Source organism: Liolophura sinensis, chromosome 7 (assembly GCF_032854445.1).
Source record: "Liolophura sinensis isolate JHLJ2023 chromosome 7, CUHK_Ljap_v2, whole genome shotgun sequence".
NCBI classification, from domain to species: Eukaryota; Metazoa; Mollusca; class Polyplacophora; order Chitonida; family Chitonidae; genus Liolophura; species Liolophura sinensis.
Window position 1 is genome coordinate 40,723,043 of NC_088301.1, and position 21,133 is coordinate 40,744,175.

General features: G+C 38.6%; 1 protein-coding gene across 3 annotated transcripts in view; it reads right to left on the reverse strand.

Annotated features, from left to right (window-relative positions):
- Nucleotides 1–5,191: 5,191 nt before the first annotated feature.
- Nucleotides 5,192–21,133, reverse strand: part of LOC135470472 (zinc finger protein 277-like) — a 42,642-nt gene continuing 26,700 nt past the window's right edge. For all 3 annotated transcript variants that reach the window (XM_064749443.1, XM_064749444.1, XM_064749442.1), the window contains exons 11-14: nt 11,682–11,781; nt 7,793–7,885; nt 6,830–6,954; nt 5,192–5,810 (exon numbers count right to left, since the gene is read on the reverse strand). In XM_064749443.1, coding sequence (XP_064605513.1) covers nt 5,714–5,810; nt 6,830–6,954; nt 7,793–7,885; nt 11,682–11,781 — 415 coding nt within the window. In that variant the 3' untranslated portion in view covers nt 5,192–5,713. The remainder of the gene's footprint in view (nt 5,811–6,829; nt 6,955–7,792; nt 7,886–11,681; nt 11,782–21,133) is intronic.

The window sequence follows — 21,133 nt, forward strand, 5'->3', positions numbered from 1 at the left end:
GTGAATCAGTATAGTTAAGAGGCTCCGCCTCGATCGATATCAAAGTCGTAAGTGTTAACGAGCTCATGTTCCGAACACCTTCGATTAAATTGTCCATGTTCTACTTTTAAACAGGAAAACTGAAAACTCCAATTAGCGAAAAAGTTTAGGACTTTAAGGATTGTTGGTAAAAAATGAAAACGTCATAACTATTTCTCTTATGCTCGTAATATGACATTTCAAAATGTATTGCAAGAGATCAGATATATATAATTAATTAAATATAAGCTTATCCATAAATATACAAAAGGAAAAAAACCTGAGCTATCGAGTTTGCAGTTAATATCTGTATTTGTATAGAGCTCACCATGATAGAGCATGTCCTTAATCTGATTTCAAATGGCAGCTTTTCATATGCATGCATTAATAGTAGGGGGGTCTTCGAGGCCGAAAGGGTTAGCACGCCAGTACGTCGCGATGACCGAGGAGCCTCTCACCAATGTGGTCGCTGTGAGTTCAAGTCCAGTCCTTGCTGGCTTCCTCTCCGGCTGCACATGGGAAAGTCTGTCAGTAATCTGGGAATAGTCGTGGCATTTCCCAGGTCCCTGCTTGGTTTCCCCCACCATAAGGCTGACCGCTGTCGTATGCAAGTGAAATATTCTTGAGTACGGCGTAAATCACCAATCACATAAATAAATAAATGAAAATGTTGATTTTTGAAAACGTCACATCCAGTATACTCCAAAATATGGAGAATAGAGTCCTTTGATTATTTCAATTCTGGTTCAGATATATTTCAAGTGAAAATGTATGACATCATGCGCGCAGTGATCGATGCTAGAGTTTTTGATCTCTTATCCCGTTTTGCTTTCTATATGGTGGACAAATTAAACGACGACAAACCTGCAACGATGGTGACATGCATATTTACAGGGCTCTTAGTTTCACTGTGTTAAAGAAGAACCTTAAAGCTGAATTTGCCCGCCCTGTTTTTCTGCTGACACGAGGGGAACACCCGAATAACACAGTTATCTCTATGATGTAGAAATACCAGGGTACTCTTTGGAGTAAACCGTGAAAAGGCTTGTATCTATTGAATACATAACTTACAACGGAGTCTTGGTACTGTCAATCTACTGCCCTTTCCAAAAGTCTTGAACATTATACTGGTGATTCAACCTGTAAGTGATTGATCATCTTATGTTCTTTTAATGAATGATTTTCAGATTAGAAAAAACATTACAGTGATATACCAGGTAATTTATTTAATATTTGTGGAATATGAAAATATTTCCACGGTTCACTCCAAAGAATATGCACTATTATCTGCAAATAACTGGTCAGCTTTTGTGTACGTAGTCCCACTTTTCGAGTTGACCGAAAAACAAACGTTAAAATCCAATTGCGCCAAGTTCTTGACGGTCGCCTTGTTTAGAATGCATGTGTATACAACTAGGACAAATTTTGCTTATAAATAAATTAATACTATTCACTCAACGGGACGTAAATGCACGAAGAAGAAAAGCACAACATAAAACAGGTTGTAAGTTGTGACGGGTTGTACCGGCATATTTTATCTCCATGGTATCGGTATATTGTAGCCCCCTAGGTCGTCTCCTCGACTACACGTATAGCCTATAGCAACGGTAATTAACTTCCGGGTGGAACGCCTATCTGCCCCCTCGACATTCTGTCTGGATTTGTCCTTGATTAGCTTCGGTTGAGGAGTCGCTCTAGGAATATATCCTCCTGAATTATGGCTGGAATACAACTCTGAATAATTAAACCTGCCAAAGTATCTGGTGCTATAATAGCATTTCGATCACAAAGAGACAGCAGTCTAAGCTTTAAGCTTTTGGGTATTTAGTAGGTGACACTTCGAGTTCATCCGCAAATCAATAGATTATATGGCGAAGCCGGACGAATCCCATCAGGCCTGTACTAACCGGGTTGGGGTACGATGTTCCTATTGCTCAAACGTAACACTAGAGAGGATTAAAAGAGAAATGCGCTCACCATACACATATTGAGATGTGCGCTTTATTTTATTTTATTTTCTTATTTATTTATTTTTTATTTTTTTTTATTTTTTATTTTTTGAACTACCACAAATTCAAGATGTCATATGGTTTGGAACACAAGGTACGGCACAAGGCACCGGTAGTGACGTACAATACAGATTACCTTATAACAGTATATTTGGTCCAAGTGAGGTCATACTAGCTATGACTGAGGTGCAAGCTATGTATTTACTTAATGAAAGTTTCACGCCTTACTCAACAATATTTCAGTTATACGATGGCGAGCATTATGGTAGGAGGAAACTGGACAAAGCCCAGGGGAAGAACCAAAAGCTAGGACACATAAAACCAGAATCATATACATACAAAAAGCAACAAATGTATCTATAAAGCTGTCTGTTTCATTTGGTTTTAGCGCGGCGCAATGACCCATATGTCTCTTCCGCTGTGGGTTCAAGTCCAGCTGATGTTGACTTCCTCTCCGACGGTACATGGGAAGGCCTGACAGCAAGCTGCGGATGATCGTGGGTTTCCTCTCACCATAATGCTGGCCGCCGTCGTATAATTCTTGAGTACGGCGTAAAACATTAATCAAATAAAATAAATTTATTTGGTTTTGTTATGTAACAGAGATAATTAAGGTCTACAAACACGTAAACTGTAAACTTAAAACATCTGACTGGTTGGTGTTATTGATATGCTGTCAATGAACCACTTTCAACTGTACGATATGCTTAAATGAGTAGGTTTTTCTAGTGAAAATGATGTCGAGCATGATTCAAACTGCCCCATCCTGCTGAAAACATTTTTCTATCAACTTGTAACGTTAATACAAATTTAATACAAATAATATGTTTATAACGTGTGTAATTATAAAATTATGTCACTTATATTCACAAAGAATTGTGTTAGGATCAAAGTCAGGATTAGACAAGTGTATCTTCTATTACCTTACTTACTCAACCCTTTCCCGTATGAAAGAACTATTTTCAGTGGAATTTTTGCAACTTTCAACTGGATTAGACAAAACTACATTGGTTTGGTTGACCAATTTTTAGACTTCCCAAAAAATTATGATTTATATTTGTCAGTCTACACAGAATAATGCTCTCAAAACATCATGCCAACATACAACAACGTTGAAGAATTGCAGTAATAGAGTATGGAATATGACCAATACTGCAGTACTTTCTTGCCAAGAAAGTTCCTCCTTGCTTTAGGTCCTTTAATATTCACCTGATACATTATTCTGTCTTCACCACTTGTCTTTGATCATTAAAGTTTCATGTTTGGATCTAGCTTTATATATTTCTGGCTTGGCTACAATTATTATGACAACATGGCAATCAGTGCATAACTAAAGCAATGCACAACCCAAATTCTTCTAATTTCTAATAAAGAAATGTAATTTTTAGCTTTCAGCACTACTAACATCTCTACTATAAATGAGAAAATTACAGTATCTGTACCAGTAATACACGTTTTAGGATGCTCCTACAATTCATACATAGCAAAGACTGTGTAAGATATTTACCTACCTTCGCCGGATTTAAAGGAAACCAGGCTCTCCAGATGATACATCTTATCAGTACCCAGTACAAGGACCAAAACGGTTTTCTTTCTCGTAGACTTTACAAGAGGGACGGTTTCAATTTTGACATTGTAAATTATCCTTACGTGGACGGCAATATAGCGAAGGGTTCTGCATCTGGCGTGTACATATCTCGCCTTGTAGCATTTGTTATATCCTGCATGTTGTGTGACAATTTCAATAAACGTTACAAGATATTACTGCAAAAACTAGTGTGCCAAGATTGTTCCATAAATCCTCTTCGCTCCAAGTTTCTTAGGTTTTACAATGGGCATAATTCTGTTGTAAGTGGGTATGGACATAGTGTCCAGAATCTCTGGCCCCTTCGCTCCCAGGAGCTGTATGTTCATTGTGTTGAATTAGATTGCCACGTTGAATATATGAACAGTCGCAATCAAAGCGCAACTAAGATACATATATTGTTAGCGACAACTGATATTCTAAAATTGTACACGTTTTGAATACTGGTTTCACTCAGTCGCTTAGAACATAACATGCATCTTTCCAACATCACTGAAAACTGTTGACTGCTTCTCTACGCATGATTCCGTCCTGTTTCCATATTTTATATACTTTCTTAGTTCTTTGATGGTTTGTGTCACACCTCGTTTTTGGAATTGACCTTGCAATTGTTGACTGCTGAGCGTTCTTGTTGGTTAACGGCTGGAATACAAATGTCTGTTTCGACTCATACATTTATAAATTTGTACAATTTGTGTTTTACGAAATAATTCATAGCATTCCCCTGGCATGATTGCAGCCTGGATTAAGCGTGGAGGAAATCAGGCATAACCAGGGGGAAGCGTATCTTTCCACATAAAGAAGGTGCTGTATCTACACGTAGTCAGGTACCTGATCAACCTCCTCATGTACATGTACATGCATTTATACTTATTTATTTATTTATCTGACTGGTGTATTACGCTGTACTCAAGAATATTTTACTTATACGACGGCAGCCAGCATTATGATAGGAGAAAACCAGGCACAGCCCAGGGAAACCCAAGACCATCTGCAGGTTGCTGGAGGACCTTCCCAGGTACGGGCGGCGAGGAAGCCAGCATGAGTACATGCATTTATAAAGGCCACAAGCAAACCAGTGGGTGCTAGATTACAAAACACTATAGAGCTAGTAGCCTGAGAAAAGTCAGTATCGACTGATCAGTCAGTACTGATCTCCTTTTTTTAACAGGCTAGAAGAATACCAATTCAAATAAATACAGGGTCCCAAAAGGGTAACTCATATGTGAACTTTCTTCCTAATTTATTACACTGGCTTTGTAGCAAAGTTACACATAGAGAAAGTTGGAACGTCAATTATCATAAAATAAGCAACATAAGGTCATTTACTGATGACACCAGGTCCCAGGTGGATGTTCACATCAGTGTCTGGTGTCACCACCATGTGCCACCTATGCATTTATTTCTTAGAGGAGTATATGGCTGAACAAATACAAACTTCAACGAGTGCCAACATATATGTAAACTTTTTATTACCTTGAGTCACAATGACAAAGAAAGAGATCTTCAGGATGAGGTAATGATTTACATTAATTCCACCCCTCACACCCCACCCCCCACCCCACATAATATGATGGAAATGTTCAGTCACTGCCCTACTGCATAAACTGTAGTAGGCCTACAGAAAGGTGATTAGATGGCAAAAAATCATGTAAATTCATAATGTGATATACTGTTATTCTAAAAAATTCTAAATGTGATTTAGTGTTAATCAGATGAAACTTCATACCCTCCTCCTGGCAAATCCTCTTAGCAGCAGAAGAGGGCAAGCTGCATGGTTGTCTAAGCAGCACCCTCATTCTCTTTAATCACATGTTTTTAATATTAGTACATCACAGTCTGTCATTCTCTGACTTCAAACTTAGGCCCTGATTCGAGAACAGCATGGATACTAATACATATGGTACATACATACATCACATCATCATGTACACGGTAGTACAGGGTTTCCATGTATAAAAAAACTATTGGCATATGCTTTAATCAACGATGCTTTCCCATAGATTTGTTTTAAGTCTTTTATCAGTACAAGGCTATGCGTTGAAAAGAGAATTCTATGTTCCTGTAAATTACTGATCAGTTTCCACATCACTTTTTTCTCTCATGTAACACTGATTTCTACAACTTCATCGCCTGAAGCTTCCCAGTCTTCTAGCTGACACAGCAGATTGTCGTTTTCATACGTGGGGAAAAAGTACCTAAGTGACAAAAAAATAGGAGAAACATCACATACAGAAGAGGTATATAAGACTGGTTGTTAGTCACACATTATGCAATCTTAAACCTTGACCCAGTTTCATAAACTGCACAAAGTATAAATTTGCATTCAGGTATATATATGTGCACATTACAGGTTGTCGTGGAATATATGAGCACACAACGTTCATGTAGATTCTGAAACAGGCACATCTAATACCTGTCAATACAGTTTAATAAAAAATTAAAAAATTAAAGATTACTTTTAAAATGCTTGAATGATGACCTGTATTACTCCTTTAAAATATCTCATTATAAGTCACATGTTGTTGTACAAGTCATATGTCGGTGCTGTGGTGCTGCACAATCAATATGTGGTGCTGTGCAAGTCTAATGTGGTTTATGCAGGTCAGCACAGGTCATATGTGGTGTACAGGTCATATGTGGTCATCTATAGGTCATAAAGTATGTGGTGATGTACAGGTCACATGTAGGGCTGTACAGATCACTTGTGGTGATGTACAGGTCATGTGGTGTTGTACAGGACACATGTGGTGATGTACAGGCACATGTGGTGATGTACAGGCACATGTGGTGATGTATATATATATATGATGTTGTACAGGATGCATGTGGTGATGTACAGGTCACATGTGGTGTTGTGCAGGTCATATGTGGTGTTGTACAGGACATGTGGTGTTGTGCAGGCCACATGTGGTGATGTACAGGTTACTTGTGGTGATGTACAGGTTACATGTGGTGTTGTGCAGGTCTTATGTGGTGATGTACAGGTCATGTGTGGTGTCGTGCACGTCATGTCTGGTGTTGTGCAGGTCACATGTAGTGCTTTGCAGTTCACATGTGGTGTACAGGACATATGTGGGGCTGTACTCCTCATACGTGGTGCTGTACAGCTCACATATTGGTCACATACATGTATGGTGTTATGCAGGTCACAAGAGACGTATTGTGCAGGTCACATGGGTTGTTGTTCAGATCATGTATAGTGTTTGTTTCTTACTCTGGTTGGTCCCAAAGTGGCTCCTTTGGCAGCTGTCTGATGTGGCTTTCTGAGTGCATGTGATCAAGAAGGTCTTGTTTACTCTGAAACTTCGAGGAACATCCATAGCATAAACACTGGTGAATCTGCAAAAAATACACACATAAAGAATTTAAACTTCATACAATACATCACAACAAAGCTATATATGGTACTTCACACAGCTGTTTTTAAAACAATGCCTTTTGTCTGTAATCCAATTGTCAGGGTCTTCCAGCTAGCAGCCGACATATCCATTATGGAGAGCAGTGAAGCATGAAGGTCAGCGGCCAACATTCTGTCAGAGTCAATGAGTATAGCAGAATCGGAGGCAATAATCAACAATTCTCGCAATCCAACAATGTACTAATATACAAAGGTTCAATTAAGATATTCCCTCCACCATCCCATTTAAAATTTGCATCAACAGAAACTATCTGTACTGATCAGGCAAATACCTGTAACCTAAAAACTAGCTTGGCCACTGAATTTAGTTCCATTTTAAATGTGAATCATTAGTTACCATGTTTAGGGAGGTGGTCAGAAAATGTTCACCTACTGTTTCAAGTCGTTTCAATATGAAGGGGAATCAAAAATTATGGAAGTACATGTACTGTCAACATGTTTCCTTCTCATTTGGGCCATCAGAAGTTCATGGTTTTGTGTGTTTAGTTGCTTGAGGATTTACATTTCTTCATTCACAGTATCCAATGCTGACATACAAGCATTTATAGTGCTTTCCTGGAACACCACAGAACTCTAGACAAAGTACACTAATACCAGGCCTACCAGTACTTTCCCTTACAAATAAATGCTGAACACCAAACACAAAGTATCAACACTGCTAAGTTTCACTTGAGCTGACTTGAGACTGAGACTCCCTCAGCCACTGCATTGCACTGTATTTCAGGTACTAAATGTCATTTTCTCAATTTTGATACACACCTGTCTTCGAATAAAGTTGACTAATTTCACTTGCTGGTAAAAATTAAGACCTCTTTCCCGTTTTATTCCCTCAAGGTCAAAATCATGTAATTCCTGAAATCAAGACATATATACATTGATTACAATTAACTTCTAGTTGGTTGAAATAATCTGATACTCAGCTTTGTACTCTAGTATGTTTCTAGTTTTTGAATAGAATCTGATGGGACTTTAGATATCTAGTGTGTATGCCAAAAAAGGAAAATTGCATGATTAAGGAAGGCTAATGTTCAGCTAAAGGTGGATGTCCAGGGGAGGTCAATCTGAATGAAAATGGGAGAGAACTGCCATGGGTTATGGGAGACCAATGTGAAATAGTGTACAACAGAATAGTACTTGGTTATTGGAGACAAACCTGAATATGAGAGAGAGAAATAAGACTGGTTATTGAAGGCCAATCTGAATGAAGTGTAACTAAAGACAGAACTGCCATTGGCCATGGGAGACTAATTTGCATGAAAGTAGGAGAGAACTGCCCTTGGTTATGAGGGACCAATTTGAATGAAAGTAGGAGAGAACTGCCCTTGGTTATGGGGGACCAATCTGAATGAAAGTAGGAGAGAACTGCCCTTGCACATGAGGGACCAATTTGAATGAAAGTAGGAGAGAACTGCCCTTCCTTCTCAGGGACCAATTTGAATGAAAGTAGGATAGAACTGCCCTTGGTTATGAGGAACCAATCTGAATGAAAGTAGAAGAAAACTGCCCTTAGCTATGGGAGACCAATCTGACTGAAAGTAGGAGAGAACTGCCCTTGGCTATGGGAGACCAATCTGAATGAAAGTAGAAGAAAACTGCCCTTGGCTATGGGAGGCCAATCAGAAGGAAAGTAGGAGACAACTGCCCTTGGTTATGGGAGACCAATCTGAAGGAAGGTAAGAGAGAACCGCCCATGGACATAGGGACAAAAGTGAATGAATGTGAGAGGGAAATGCTATTGACTATGAGATGCATAAAAACAGACATTCGCATACCAGATGTCAATCAAGATGAATGAATCAATAATCTCCAATTTCAAAATGACATTTAACACAAACTACCAAAGACCTAAGCAAGCATGGTATATAAAACATGAAAAAAATGATAGAATCATGCAAAGAGAAGCAGTCAACGTTTTTTATTGTTGTTGGAAAGACGAAGCATATGTTCTAGGCAAATAAGTAAAATCTCACTAAAGTAAGACAGAACTGCCATTGGTTATAGTAGGTGAATCTGAATGAAGGTGTTAAAGAACTGCCATGGTTATGGTATGCCAATGAGTGACAGAAGGGAACTGGTATTGCTATGGAGGACCAATGTTTGACAGAATAAACTGCCATGGCTGTGGACGCCAAATCATGATAAAGGGGAACTGCCATGGTTTTGGAGGCCAATGGGTGACTAAAGGGAGCTGCCATAGTTATAAAAGCCAATGGGTAACAGAAGGGAAGTGCCATGGTTATGGAAGCCAATGGGTGACAAAAGGGAACTGCCATGGTTATGGAAGCCTATGGGTGACAGAGGGGAACTGCCATGCTCTGGAGGCCAAAGGATGACAGAAGGGAACCACCAAGGTTATGGAGGCAAAAGGGTGACAGAATGGAACACAAATCCACATTACATGCATGTATGACTCTCACACAGATTAAATCTATATTTTACAAACGAAGCCAATGAAGGTTCACTATCTTCCCCAAAGTATTGATCAACTCATTATTTCCAGCCCAACACAGGAAATTAATGCTTCATCTCATTGCTACAAATCCATTTCCATGTACATTTACACATTAAAGATGGACAGGTAGGTGGGTGGCAGCATCCTGGATGCTCAAAGGGGAAAGATCCTTGGTAAACAACACCTTTTGGTTCAAAATGTCAGAAGAGCTGAAGAGCAATAACCCAAAGAAAAAGCTGTAATCCTATCAGAGTCATATGTATCATAGGTTCACTTATGTTAATCTCAATATCATTCTGGTCTTGCTTGTCATGGGTCACCTTGGTTGACTGCTTAAACTATTCTCTACAAAGATATTTTGTGATCAGTGAGAAACCTGAAATGGCCATGTACAAGAAAGTGCTATATGCTGCCATGGCAATAACAAAAACAAAGCAGGACACACTGTCAAAGCCACTACACAATGTAACGTGTCACTGTGTGAAGGGTATATTATATCTCATGACACAGACAAGTGTTAAAGCTGAATACAAGAATAATAGGCACATTAATCAGCCACTGTTGACCAACATGAATAAGACTGCAGTGCCATCATCCTCATCTCCACCCACCTAAGAAAACTGCGTTCTGTGAAATCAATGTGGCCAACAATGTAAAATTAACAAGGTGTACCACAAGAAGAGTATGCAACTCATAAAACAATAGATGGGACTGATAACCCATGAAGTGTGACCATGATGTCACTGTGACCCATGACCTATGCAGGCCATGAAATTTGGGAGTTTGACATGACCAAAATCTTAGTCATGGGTCTTGCACCTTGAATAATCGATCATTCAGTTTTGTCACAAAGCAAGAACACATAAATTGTTTGTGCAAATTGGTTACAAGAACATGTGGCTAATAAAGTCATCTACAGTGCTTCTAGGCAGACTTTTTTCCTTTGATTTACTGTAACTTCGGCAAAGCCTATTTTTTGGCACATGAAGTTAGTTGTATTGCAGCACAGTCCGCGATCATACGTGTCCTTGGAATGGCTACATGGGGGACCACAACATGAATGGTGATCAGCATAGATCAGGAAGCCACTATAAAACATATTTTTGTCATACACGCGGAGAATCACATGGCTTCAGGGCCAGACCAGCATGTGCTATATTCCTGAGTATTTTCTTTTCATGATTAATAATAATAACTTTTATAGTTGTAGTGTGTGTAACTACTTGTAACTGGCCTGTGGGGCCCTCACCATCTCTGTCTAATGAAATCGTTTTGTCCAAAGGGTGAATGATATAACCACTGACACAAGGGAATGTCCACGATGACCAGCTCATGGAAAGTTGTTGATTAGTGAAAGTTTAAATTTAGTTCAAAATAATAATAGGTCATTTGTAGAGACAGCACAAATGCACTGACCTGATTAATAAACAGGGTGCAGACCTCAACGAAATTTTGTCAAGAGCGAAAACATAGTGACTGCAATTAGAGCATAATGGCATGACTTCAGTTCAAAACTTTGCAGCCTCATGGCACCAAATGACAGTTTTCGTCCATAGTCGTATCAGCACTAGTTTTTTGCCAACGTAGAAGTACTCAAAGAACATGGGAAGAGGTAACTCCAACAATTGCTACAACTTCTATTTTGTGGCAGCTGTTGTGATATCACACACTGAGGATGGCCGCCAACCTTGTGTGGGTAACTTGATACCCGTTGTGCACTACGCAGTTCAAGTGCTGCATTTGTGGGAACATTCTGCAGAACAGATTAGCATAACCGATTCATTGGTCTGCACAATTATACTCCAACCACGAAGGACCATTTCATTCGCGCCAAATTTCGTGGCCTGACCATGACATCAGTGTGATCCAAGACATCAGTGCGGTCTATGACATCAGTGCGGTCTATGATATCAGTGCGGCCTATGATATCAGTGTGATACATGACATCAGTGAGGATTTCTAAAAACGATTTAAAGGACATCAACAAGATCCATGGGATTGGTGATATCCACAAAACTCAAAACTAGACTACACATATAGAGAATGATGAAATTGAAGAGATTGGTTACTAGAAATACATCACACCAGTGGGATGCTTTATACCATTAAGGAGTGGCAGAGTATCTGCAAACATTATCAGAATGGCAATATACATGTGCATATGAGACAAACCAGTTTCATACAATTATCACTTACATGTAAATGTTTGTTGATCTTCTCTGAAGAACTTGATGAAAATGTACAAAAGAGGCAGACAGCCTGGGAGCTGGGATCTTCTGTCCACTCTGATGTTTCACTGAAACACAACAATGTGAGTGTCAAGACACATGTCTAAAGCAGCTAAACTTTCATTTTTTTGGGTGTGAACTAAAACTAACATTAAGCAACACTAATGAATAAATTCTCTCTTACTAACCAAAAAAATGTACAGGTCCTAAAGCTGTTCATGAGAGGGTTAACAGAGGTGTGAACGGGATTCAAAGTTGTTTCAGTACAAACATACGATTTCTTGAGTCAGATTAACCTTCAGTGGATGGAATTTACTCATGGGATTTTGCATGCTGTGCATAGGATTTGGCTTGTGTGCTTAGGATTACCAGCTGTAGATTACCAGCTCTGCTGGACATATGACTGCCAGTTGAACATAACATTGCCAGCTGGACATAGGATTGCGGGGGCCTCCGTGGCTCAGTTGGTTAGCTGGCTAGCGCAGCGTAATGACCCAGGAGTCTCTCACCAATGCGGTCACTGTGAGTTCAAGTCAAGCTCATGCTGGCTTCCTCTCCGGCCGTACGTGGGAAGGTTTGTCAGCAACCTGCGGATGGCCCTGGGTTTCCACAGGGCTCTGCCTGGTTTCCACCCACCATAATGCTGGCCGCTGTCGTATAAGTGAAATATTCTTCAGTACGGCATAAAACACCAATCAAATAAATAAATAAATAAATCATAGGATTGCTAGCTGTAGACAGGATTGCCAGATGGACATAGGATTTGCCAGTTTTAGATAGGATTACCAGTTTGACATAGGATTGCCAGCTGGACTTAAGATTGCCAGCTGCAGGCAGAATTTCCAGCTGTACATAGGATTGCCAGCTGGACAAAGGATTATCAGCTGTACATAGGATTGCCAGCTGGACAAAGGGTTATCAGCTGTACATAGGATTGCCAGCTGGACAAAGGATTATCAGTTGTACATAGGATTACCAGCTGTACATAGATTTGCAAGTTGCATATAGGATTGCCAGCTATATATTGGATTACCAGTTGCATACAGGATTGCCAACTGTAAATAGGATTGCCAGCTGTATACAAGATTTCTAGCTGTACAAGGGATTTGCTGACAGTACATAAAATTTGCCTGCTATATATGGGGGGGGGGGGGATTTCCTGGTAGTGCATAACATTTGGCTGTTGCACCTAAGGTTTGCCCTTTGTAAATGGAGCTTACCCTCCATGGAGGGCAAACTGCATGGGATTTGCTTTTAGCCCTGTTGAACTTCAAAGCCCTGCATCTTATGCTTAACACAAAAAGTAGTGAGAGAAGGCATATGTATCTGTAGAATGGAAAAAGAAACCAGACAGAAGGATACATAATCACCAAGTGGTGGTATCCACTAGCTCTTAGCCTGGCTTTATAGTATATGAAGTGCCAGCCTTAAAAGATACACTAGAAACAATACAATGTGTAGTTAACTCTTATTTAGACCCCACACTGATTTTCCCCCCTAGATGGCTAAATTTAGATGCTTTATAATCTGCCACATTTCTGATTAAGATGATTCTGAGAGGCTTCGTGACGACTACAAGACAACATGTTGGTTCTTTGGTGAGATGAGCAATACTACAGGACGGACAGTGTGTGGATTAATCTCATTGATCTTAGTTTGCAGATTACCGGTACAGTGTTTATGGCTGTGTTATAAACAAGAGAGTGTCTTGACTCAAACCAATCAGATTTAAGAACACGCATCAGTGTTGTCTGTCACTTCACTGTCAAAAACTCAAGACAGATGCTTTATGCACATGTTCTTACACAGCCACTGTAAATGACGTCTACTGAAACTGTAATGGCCATGATGAATGATGATTGAAGAACAACAGTTCTTCCATGGCATTGATAAAGTACTAATATCCCAGTTCCAGGTAAGTGTTGTTTATATTCCATGTAATATTCCCTTATGCACAAACATATTTTCATACTGTGGTTACCTGTACACAAAACAGTCAAATTTATTTATTTATTTGATTGATGTTTTATTCAGTGCTCAAAAATATTCAAAACAGTCAAATGGTGTGTTCACTATAATGCAATGGTTTACTGTTGGTGAAGATGCATAAATACTGGACTTCAGCAGCACATTCCATACACAAAAATTCTTCATGTTGTGTTGTCATGATTCTAGGATTTTTATATATAAAAAAAATTGAAAAAAGGCTTTCAAATTTTGAAAAATATTACATCAGTGACTAAAGTATATATACTACTAGAAAAAAAAAACAAATAAAAGACAACACCATGGAGAGTAAAACCAGCAACAAAAGTGTGATTGTTGGCTAATGGTCACACTTTACTGGTAAAATTAACCATCTTATCACTTTACCACAGTTAGGGATTTGTGTTAACATTTGTGTTAAGATAACATCTATGAGGGGATGCAATTTCAATATCAAGCCTATACCGCACTCCCCCCCCCCCCCCCCCCCAAAAAAAAAATCAAATTTCAAATTTTCACTTACGTCAGAAATGGATAGTCGGGCCAAGGCCTTGAATCACTATATAGCCCAATCTGCAAACTCTGTTGATCTTAACTGTTTAAAACTATAAACTGAACACTTCATTTTATTTTAAGATATCAAGTAAATTTAAAAACTGTACAATTTTTAATAATTTCATGTTTACCATTGCTTTTAAATCAGTATTTTAAACTTTGCACTTAAGCAAAAGCCTGCTAAAATGAATTAGTGATGATGATTTCATAGCAAGAGGCACATTTCCTAACCATTCTCAACACGTACGTACATATAGACATGTCAAGTCAAATATTGGACTACCTGTACATGTCGTATAGTGTCAAGGATTACCTTCACTTCAGTATGATATGAACTGGCAAAATTTTCACAGAAAACCAAAAACCTTTGTAATTTATGGAATAGAAAAGCTCTGTATTAATACGAGCAATTTAGCAAAGGTTAGATGTATGCAGATTTGAACTGAACTTTCCAATACGGAATGGTTACTGGACAAATTGTCAAGTGTTGTATTGGATGATAACATTTATTTATTCATTTATTTGATTGGAATTTTATGCCAGACTCAAAATTCACTTATATGATGGAAACCAGGCATAGCCCAGAGCTGTGAGGAATTGTGTCTGAAGAGACAGTGTACCAATTGCAACATTATGAGCATGCCATTTTTAGTCATCAGTTGGCTATGAGGTAACTTGTTTTAGTTAAGCTCATGCTGTTTCCGTTATGTCTTTCTGCTGCATGGTTTGTCTGGTATCTGGTAAGGGGGATTAGTTTCTTTTGGACTAAAACACATGTATCATGTATACCACTCAGACAGGCTGTCACATAAGTAAGTCCTATTTTCAGTGTCAGGATCAAAACTTATATAACTAAGAAGGCAAAGACCCCTCTTCCCTCTGTCACAAACAACCTACTCTGCTGGAGGACATGCATGCACACATACTGTAGGCCATTTGGTATTACATTGTGATTAATTGCCAGTTTTACCCCAAGAACTATCACAAACTTTTTCTTTTTCTCGCTGTTAAATTTATGGCTTTTGCTCCTTTAGGTCAGACACTCTAAGTAAAGGGGAACCGTATTTGTATTAAATCACCTTTTATGATTATTAATGACTTCAAATGCCATGCAATTAATTGACTCCGCTGATTAGAACCACAGAACAATACCAGCCAGGTTAGAGGTCAGTGAGCACTATTATATTGCTTGTGGTGCCAACCCAACACATATGGGTTACCTTCACTATCAGACAGGAGAGTTTACACAGTATTACAGTGAGACATCATATGTAGTGGCTCTGACTTAACACATGTGAGTTAAAGTTAAGCAGTGTAAAGGGTAGCACCGCTAGGTAAGTACGGAGAAGTAAGGTCTGTAGCTGAACAGAGTGGTGTGGGTGGATCCAGAAATCCTGAAAGGTGGATGTGAGCTAAACGCATAAAGGTGTAAAAGAGAACAAAAGTATAGAGGACAGATCGATGGATGATAGGTGTAAGTGTGCATGGTTAAAGGTGGAAAACGGTGGAATCAGAAGGAGCGGATTGAGGGAGATGAAAGGAGGTGTAAATGTTAGTGGATGTTGAAAGACAATACATAAAAGGAATGGTGTAGATGTGGTACTATTTGTGGCTGGTGAAAGAACTGTCATAGTTAAAATGTTGAAGATCGAAGTGTACTTATTGGTGGATATTTATTCATGTATTTATTTGATTGGTGATTTATGCCCGGTAACAGCCGGTAGGAGGAAACTGGGCCAAGCCTGGGGAAAAACCACAACCATCCGTAAATTGCTGGCCAGACCTGGTGGATATTTGAAAAAGTTTCAGAACTGAAATGGTGTGGATGAAGGGAAGTGTAGATATTGGTGGATGTTGGGAAAAGCGTCATAACTGTCATGGTGTAGATGAAGAGAAGTGTAGATATTGGTGGATGTTGGAAAAAAGTTTCATCACTGTCATGGTGTAGATGAAGAGAAGTGTAGATATTGGTGGGTATTGGAAAAAGTGTCATAACTGTAATGGTGTAGATGAAGGGAAGTGTAGATATTGGTGGGTGTTGGGAAAAGTGTCATAACTGTAATGATGTAGATGAAGGGAAGTGTAGATATTGGTGGGTGTTGGGAAAAGTTTCATAACTGTCATGGTGTAGATGAAGAGAAGTGTAGATATTGGTGGGTGTTGGGAAAAGTGTCATAACTGTAATGGTGTAGATGAAGGAAAGTGTAGATATTGGTGGGTGTTGGGAAAAGTGTCATAACTGTAATGATGTAGATGAAGGGAAGTGTAGATATTGGTGGGTGTTGGGAAAAGTTTCATAACTGTCATGGTGTAGATGAAGGGAAGTGTAGATATTGGTGGATGTTGGAAAAAGCGTCATAACTGTCATGGTGTAGATGAAGAGAAGTGTAGATATTGGTGGATGTTGGAAAAAGTTTCATAACTGTCATGGTGTAGATGAAGAGAAGTGTAGATATTGGTGGATGTTGGAAAAAAGTTTCATCACTGTCATGGTGTAGATGAAGAGAAGTGTAGATATTGGTGGGTGTTGGAAAAAGTGTCATAACTGTAATGGTGTAGATGAAGGGAAGTGTAGATATTGGTGGGTGTTGGGAAAAGTATCATAACTGTCATGGTGTAGATGAAGAGAAGTGTAGATATTGGTGGGTGTTGGGAAAAGTGTCATAACTGTAATGGTGTAGATGAAGGGAAGTGTAGATATTGGTGGATGTTTTGAAAAGCTTCATAACTGTCATGGTGTAGATGAAGAGAAGTGTAGATATTGGTGGGTGTTGGGAAAAGTGTCATAACTGTAATGGTGTAGATGAAGGGAAGTGTAGATATTGGTGGGTGTTGGGAAAAGTGTCATAACTGTAATGGTGTGGATGAAGGGAAGTGTAGATATTGGTGGGTGTTGGGAAAAGTGTCATAACTGTAATGATGTAGATGAAGAGAAGTGTAGATATTGGTGGATGTTGGGAAAAGTATCATAACTTTAATGGTGTTGATGAAGGGACGTGTAGATATTGGTGGATATGGGAAAAAGTGTTATAACTGCGATGATGTAGATGAAGGGAGGTGTAGAAACTGATGGGTGTTGGAAGAAATTGTATGACTTGCATGGTGTAAATATTGATGGATGTTTAGGGTGTAAAGATGAAAGAGAGGAATAACTGGAATGGATTAAAAAAATAATATTATTGTGTCATTTACAAAGTCATTTAAGAAAGTTTAATGTTTAAAGAGATCATGACTTTATGATAATAATGAATTTCTTTCACATAAGGCTTAGATTTATGAAAAATTGCTTCTTCATTTCATCAAGTAATGTTTCTCAGTCATTGAGAAACTCTTTCATTGGCTAAATAAAGAAGTTTTCTTTTCATGGGTTTAAGCATTATGTACAAAATGAAACAAACCTTACAAAAGTAAATAAGCACATATGCAACCATACATACTGGTTGCTATATCAGTCAATATTTTCGCAGCCTAGTACCATGTCTGTAATAAGGAATGCATCAACAGGAAGGACCTAGAAGATTCTCCTCGGAGAGACAGGCTTGTTATTCCAAGAGATTTCTTTTGCTCTCCCGGATAAATGTGGATATGTACATCGCTGAAATGATGTTTGCAACTGACATGACATTTTCATGGCAAATGAAGATGTTCTCACAGAAGTTATATGGAAAACAGAAAAATGGAATGTCTATTGCACCACTAAGACCAAATTCCTATCAAGTGAGTTAATCTATTACATCTATTATACAATATAGACTTCCTTGATGATTTACAAACAATTACTCAAGCTAAACTGTTCATTTCTCTGCAATGCATGTTGATTCATATCACCAATAGTTCAAAAAAACATAACAAGAAACGCAACAATACTGAAACTTGTCTTCTTTTTCCTCACAGCAAGTACTTACATATCCTTTGGGGGGGGGGGGGAGGAGGGGACTATACAGCGTCAGATTCGATGATTGCAAAAATGTAGGAGCATCTTCTCAAAATTTAAGCATACATTTTACAGATACCACATTTTTGCAATGAGTTGTCCTGATGCTGCATATCTCCAAAAACTTTGGATGAAAGATCTTAATACCGACTATGCATGGATATTGATATGAATACATGGCAGTACTTCTACAAATCTTTGAGTCTGGTTGAATTACAAAGAAAAACTGGAAACAAAATGTATGCTATATATTATATATCTATGTGATTTTTGACTCCTTCATTTGCAATATATCCAAGCTAAACGATAGGCATGCATGTGTATTTTCTGACAGGGGTTTATGCCTACAGTACACAAGTATAAATGGTATTATTATGCTGGCATTAACTGAAAATGCTAACATGCTCATACATTAGATAAATGTCCAAATTACACCGATACTTCAATCAATAAAAAAAAACAGATGTTTTTCTGTGCCAAGTAATCGGTTCCTTTACTGTGAAGTTTTCTTTTTCATACAGTGTATATGTCAAAATTTATCCCCAATATAGTTAAGGGAGTCCAATTTACCATGTCAGGGTATGGTGTATATGCCAGTCTTACAGTATAACTGGACTTGATAAAACATATCATCTGCAAACATTAACCACGCTGTATTCATCTATATCTAATCAAATCTTTAATGTTTTGAAATATTTTCTACAGTTTACAAAATAAACACCTATTTTGCTGCTTGGCTATATTCTTTGTGCAGGAGGCTGTAAGGAATTGGAAAGCCCTAATATGGCCACAAACAACAGCACTGTCACAGTGGAGAACACTTCCATTGCTCAGGAAACAGGAGGCTGCTCATTTAAATTGAAAGAGGCTGAACTTCCCGCAATTTTGTTAATTTCCACCCTGTCAAATTTAGTGGCCATGATAACCCTCATGAGACTGTATCGCCGACTACGAAGCAAAAACGTCTACTTGATGACAATTTTAGCTGCAAACGACATTTGCTCATCTTTCTCCATTTTGATGAACAACATTGTGAACACAATCACGTGTGATTCCTTCAAAGACTCCAGTTTCTGCAACATTCTTGGGTGGATAGGCATTGGAAGTTTTGGTTGGTCCATGTTCATTGTGGCGACCATCAGTGTAGAGCGCTACCTCATGGTGGTGCGACCCTTTCTGCATCATACAAAAGTGACGAAAATGAAACTGAGCATAGCAGTGGCGATTGGAGCAGCAACCAGTCTGACTTTCACCTTTCTGCCTCTGGTCGGAGTTGGAAGTCCTTACATCTTCTACAAGGACAATCGATTCTGCGGCTTTAACTGGGCCGCACATGAACCAGGGATTCCAGTCCACACCTTTTTTGTTGAATTCCTTGCCATTTACGGACTTTCACAGGTAGCTGTTACCTTCTTCTGCAACATCACCTGTATAATCCACATGCGTTGTCGCAGGAACCGTGTGGCACCAGTGGGATTGGCTTCCGGGGACCACCTCCAGCGTCAGTCCAATCGCTTTGCTCTTCTCACAGTGGCCATTGTTACAGTTAACTCTATCTGCAATGGGCCATTCTTTGTAAGTACCCAATTTTGTACAAGCATTTACATGTCAGAAGTAAAATGGTCCTCTGATTATAACATGTACATATGTATCATAATTTACAAAGCTTCCAGATTTTATGTTTGCCGGTGTACAATTGAGATATTCTTGAGTTCGCTGTGAAACATCAGCCAAATAAATAATCACCAATTCCCATACAAACACACAATTACAAGCGCGTACAAAATTAAGGTTGGTTTTCATGCAAAAGGGAATCCAGTACATTTTTATAAATAGTTCAACAATGAAAAATTGAAAAACATTTGCCAAATTCTTAGCACAAAATTCAAATAACATTTCAACATCTAAAACCCAAGAATGATATATGTCAAATTACCTGTAAGCAAACAACACCCATGAACCCATTGAACTCTTGGTGTGCTCAGACCTGATATTGTATAATATATTATATGACCTTGAGAATGTTCATATAAGCCCATTGTAGATGCAGGTACCACAGCCCTTTGTTCCATGTATGGTCTAGTTAGACGTAGCAGCAATTTTGAATGTCATATTTGTATGCATCAATAATTAAGGGCGATTGGGGGGGGGGGGGCAAGGTGGTTCTTATTGTTAACACATATGTGCATGTAACATATACAATCACTGCCTGCACAAAAAATAGTGCAAAGTGAAATACAGAAATGGCAGCAAAAATAATAGTGTAGTGTTTCCTCCACAAAAAAAACACATGAAATTCACTGTTTGTAAACATCAATATTTCAACCTGGGTCAACTTCACATTTATACACATATACTACAGTACACTAAAGGAAGTACATGTACATTTAGTAATCCTGCTTTTACACCATTATAGTCATATCAACAACCTATTGAGAAACAATACCCCACATGACAGATTTCATACTTGTCACCTGCTTGTGGCACAGCATCAACAATTCTTTGGCAGATTCTTCCCCAATATTGTGTCTAGGTTTAAGGACTTGCATCGATCTTGTGTTTCTTCACAATGCCTCATCTCCTGGCATGATCGATTATATCTGTGTTGCTCAGTGCAGAATATATGTTTACTCCATTAACTTATGGAATAATGGAAAGGAGACTAATTATTACTCCAACTGACATGTAATTAACACAATTAAAGCCGACTATTAAATCTCATGTTTATGTCATGAACACTTAGTCTTTTGTTCAAGCACTTAATTTTTTTTCTTATACATGGACAGATACAGATTTACATTCAGAGAACAAAAACACAATTGTTACAACAGGTTCTATATGAGATATTTTTTAATAATTTACAATAAACTTTTTTTTGTCTTTAGTATATTTCCTTTCATGTTTGGATTTTCGGTGTCCTTCCACCATAATGCTGGCCGCCGTCG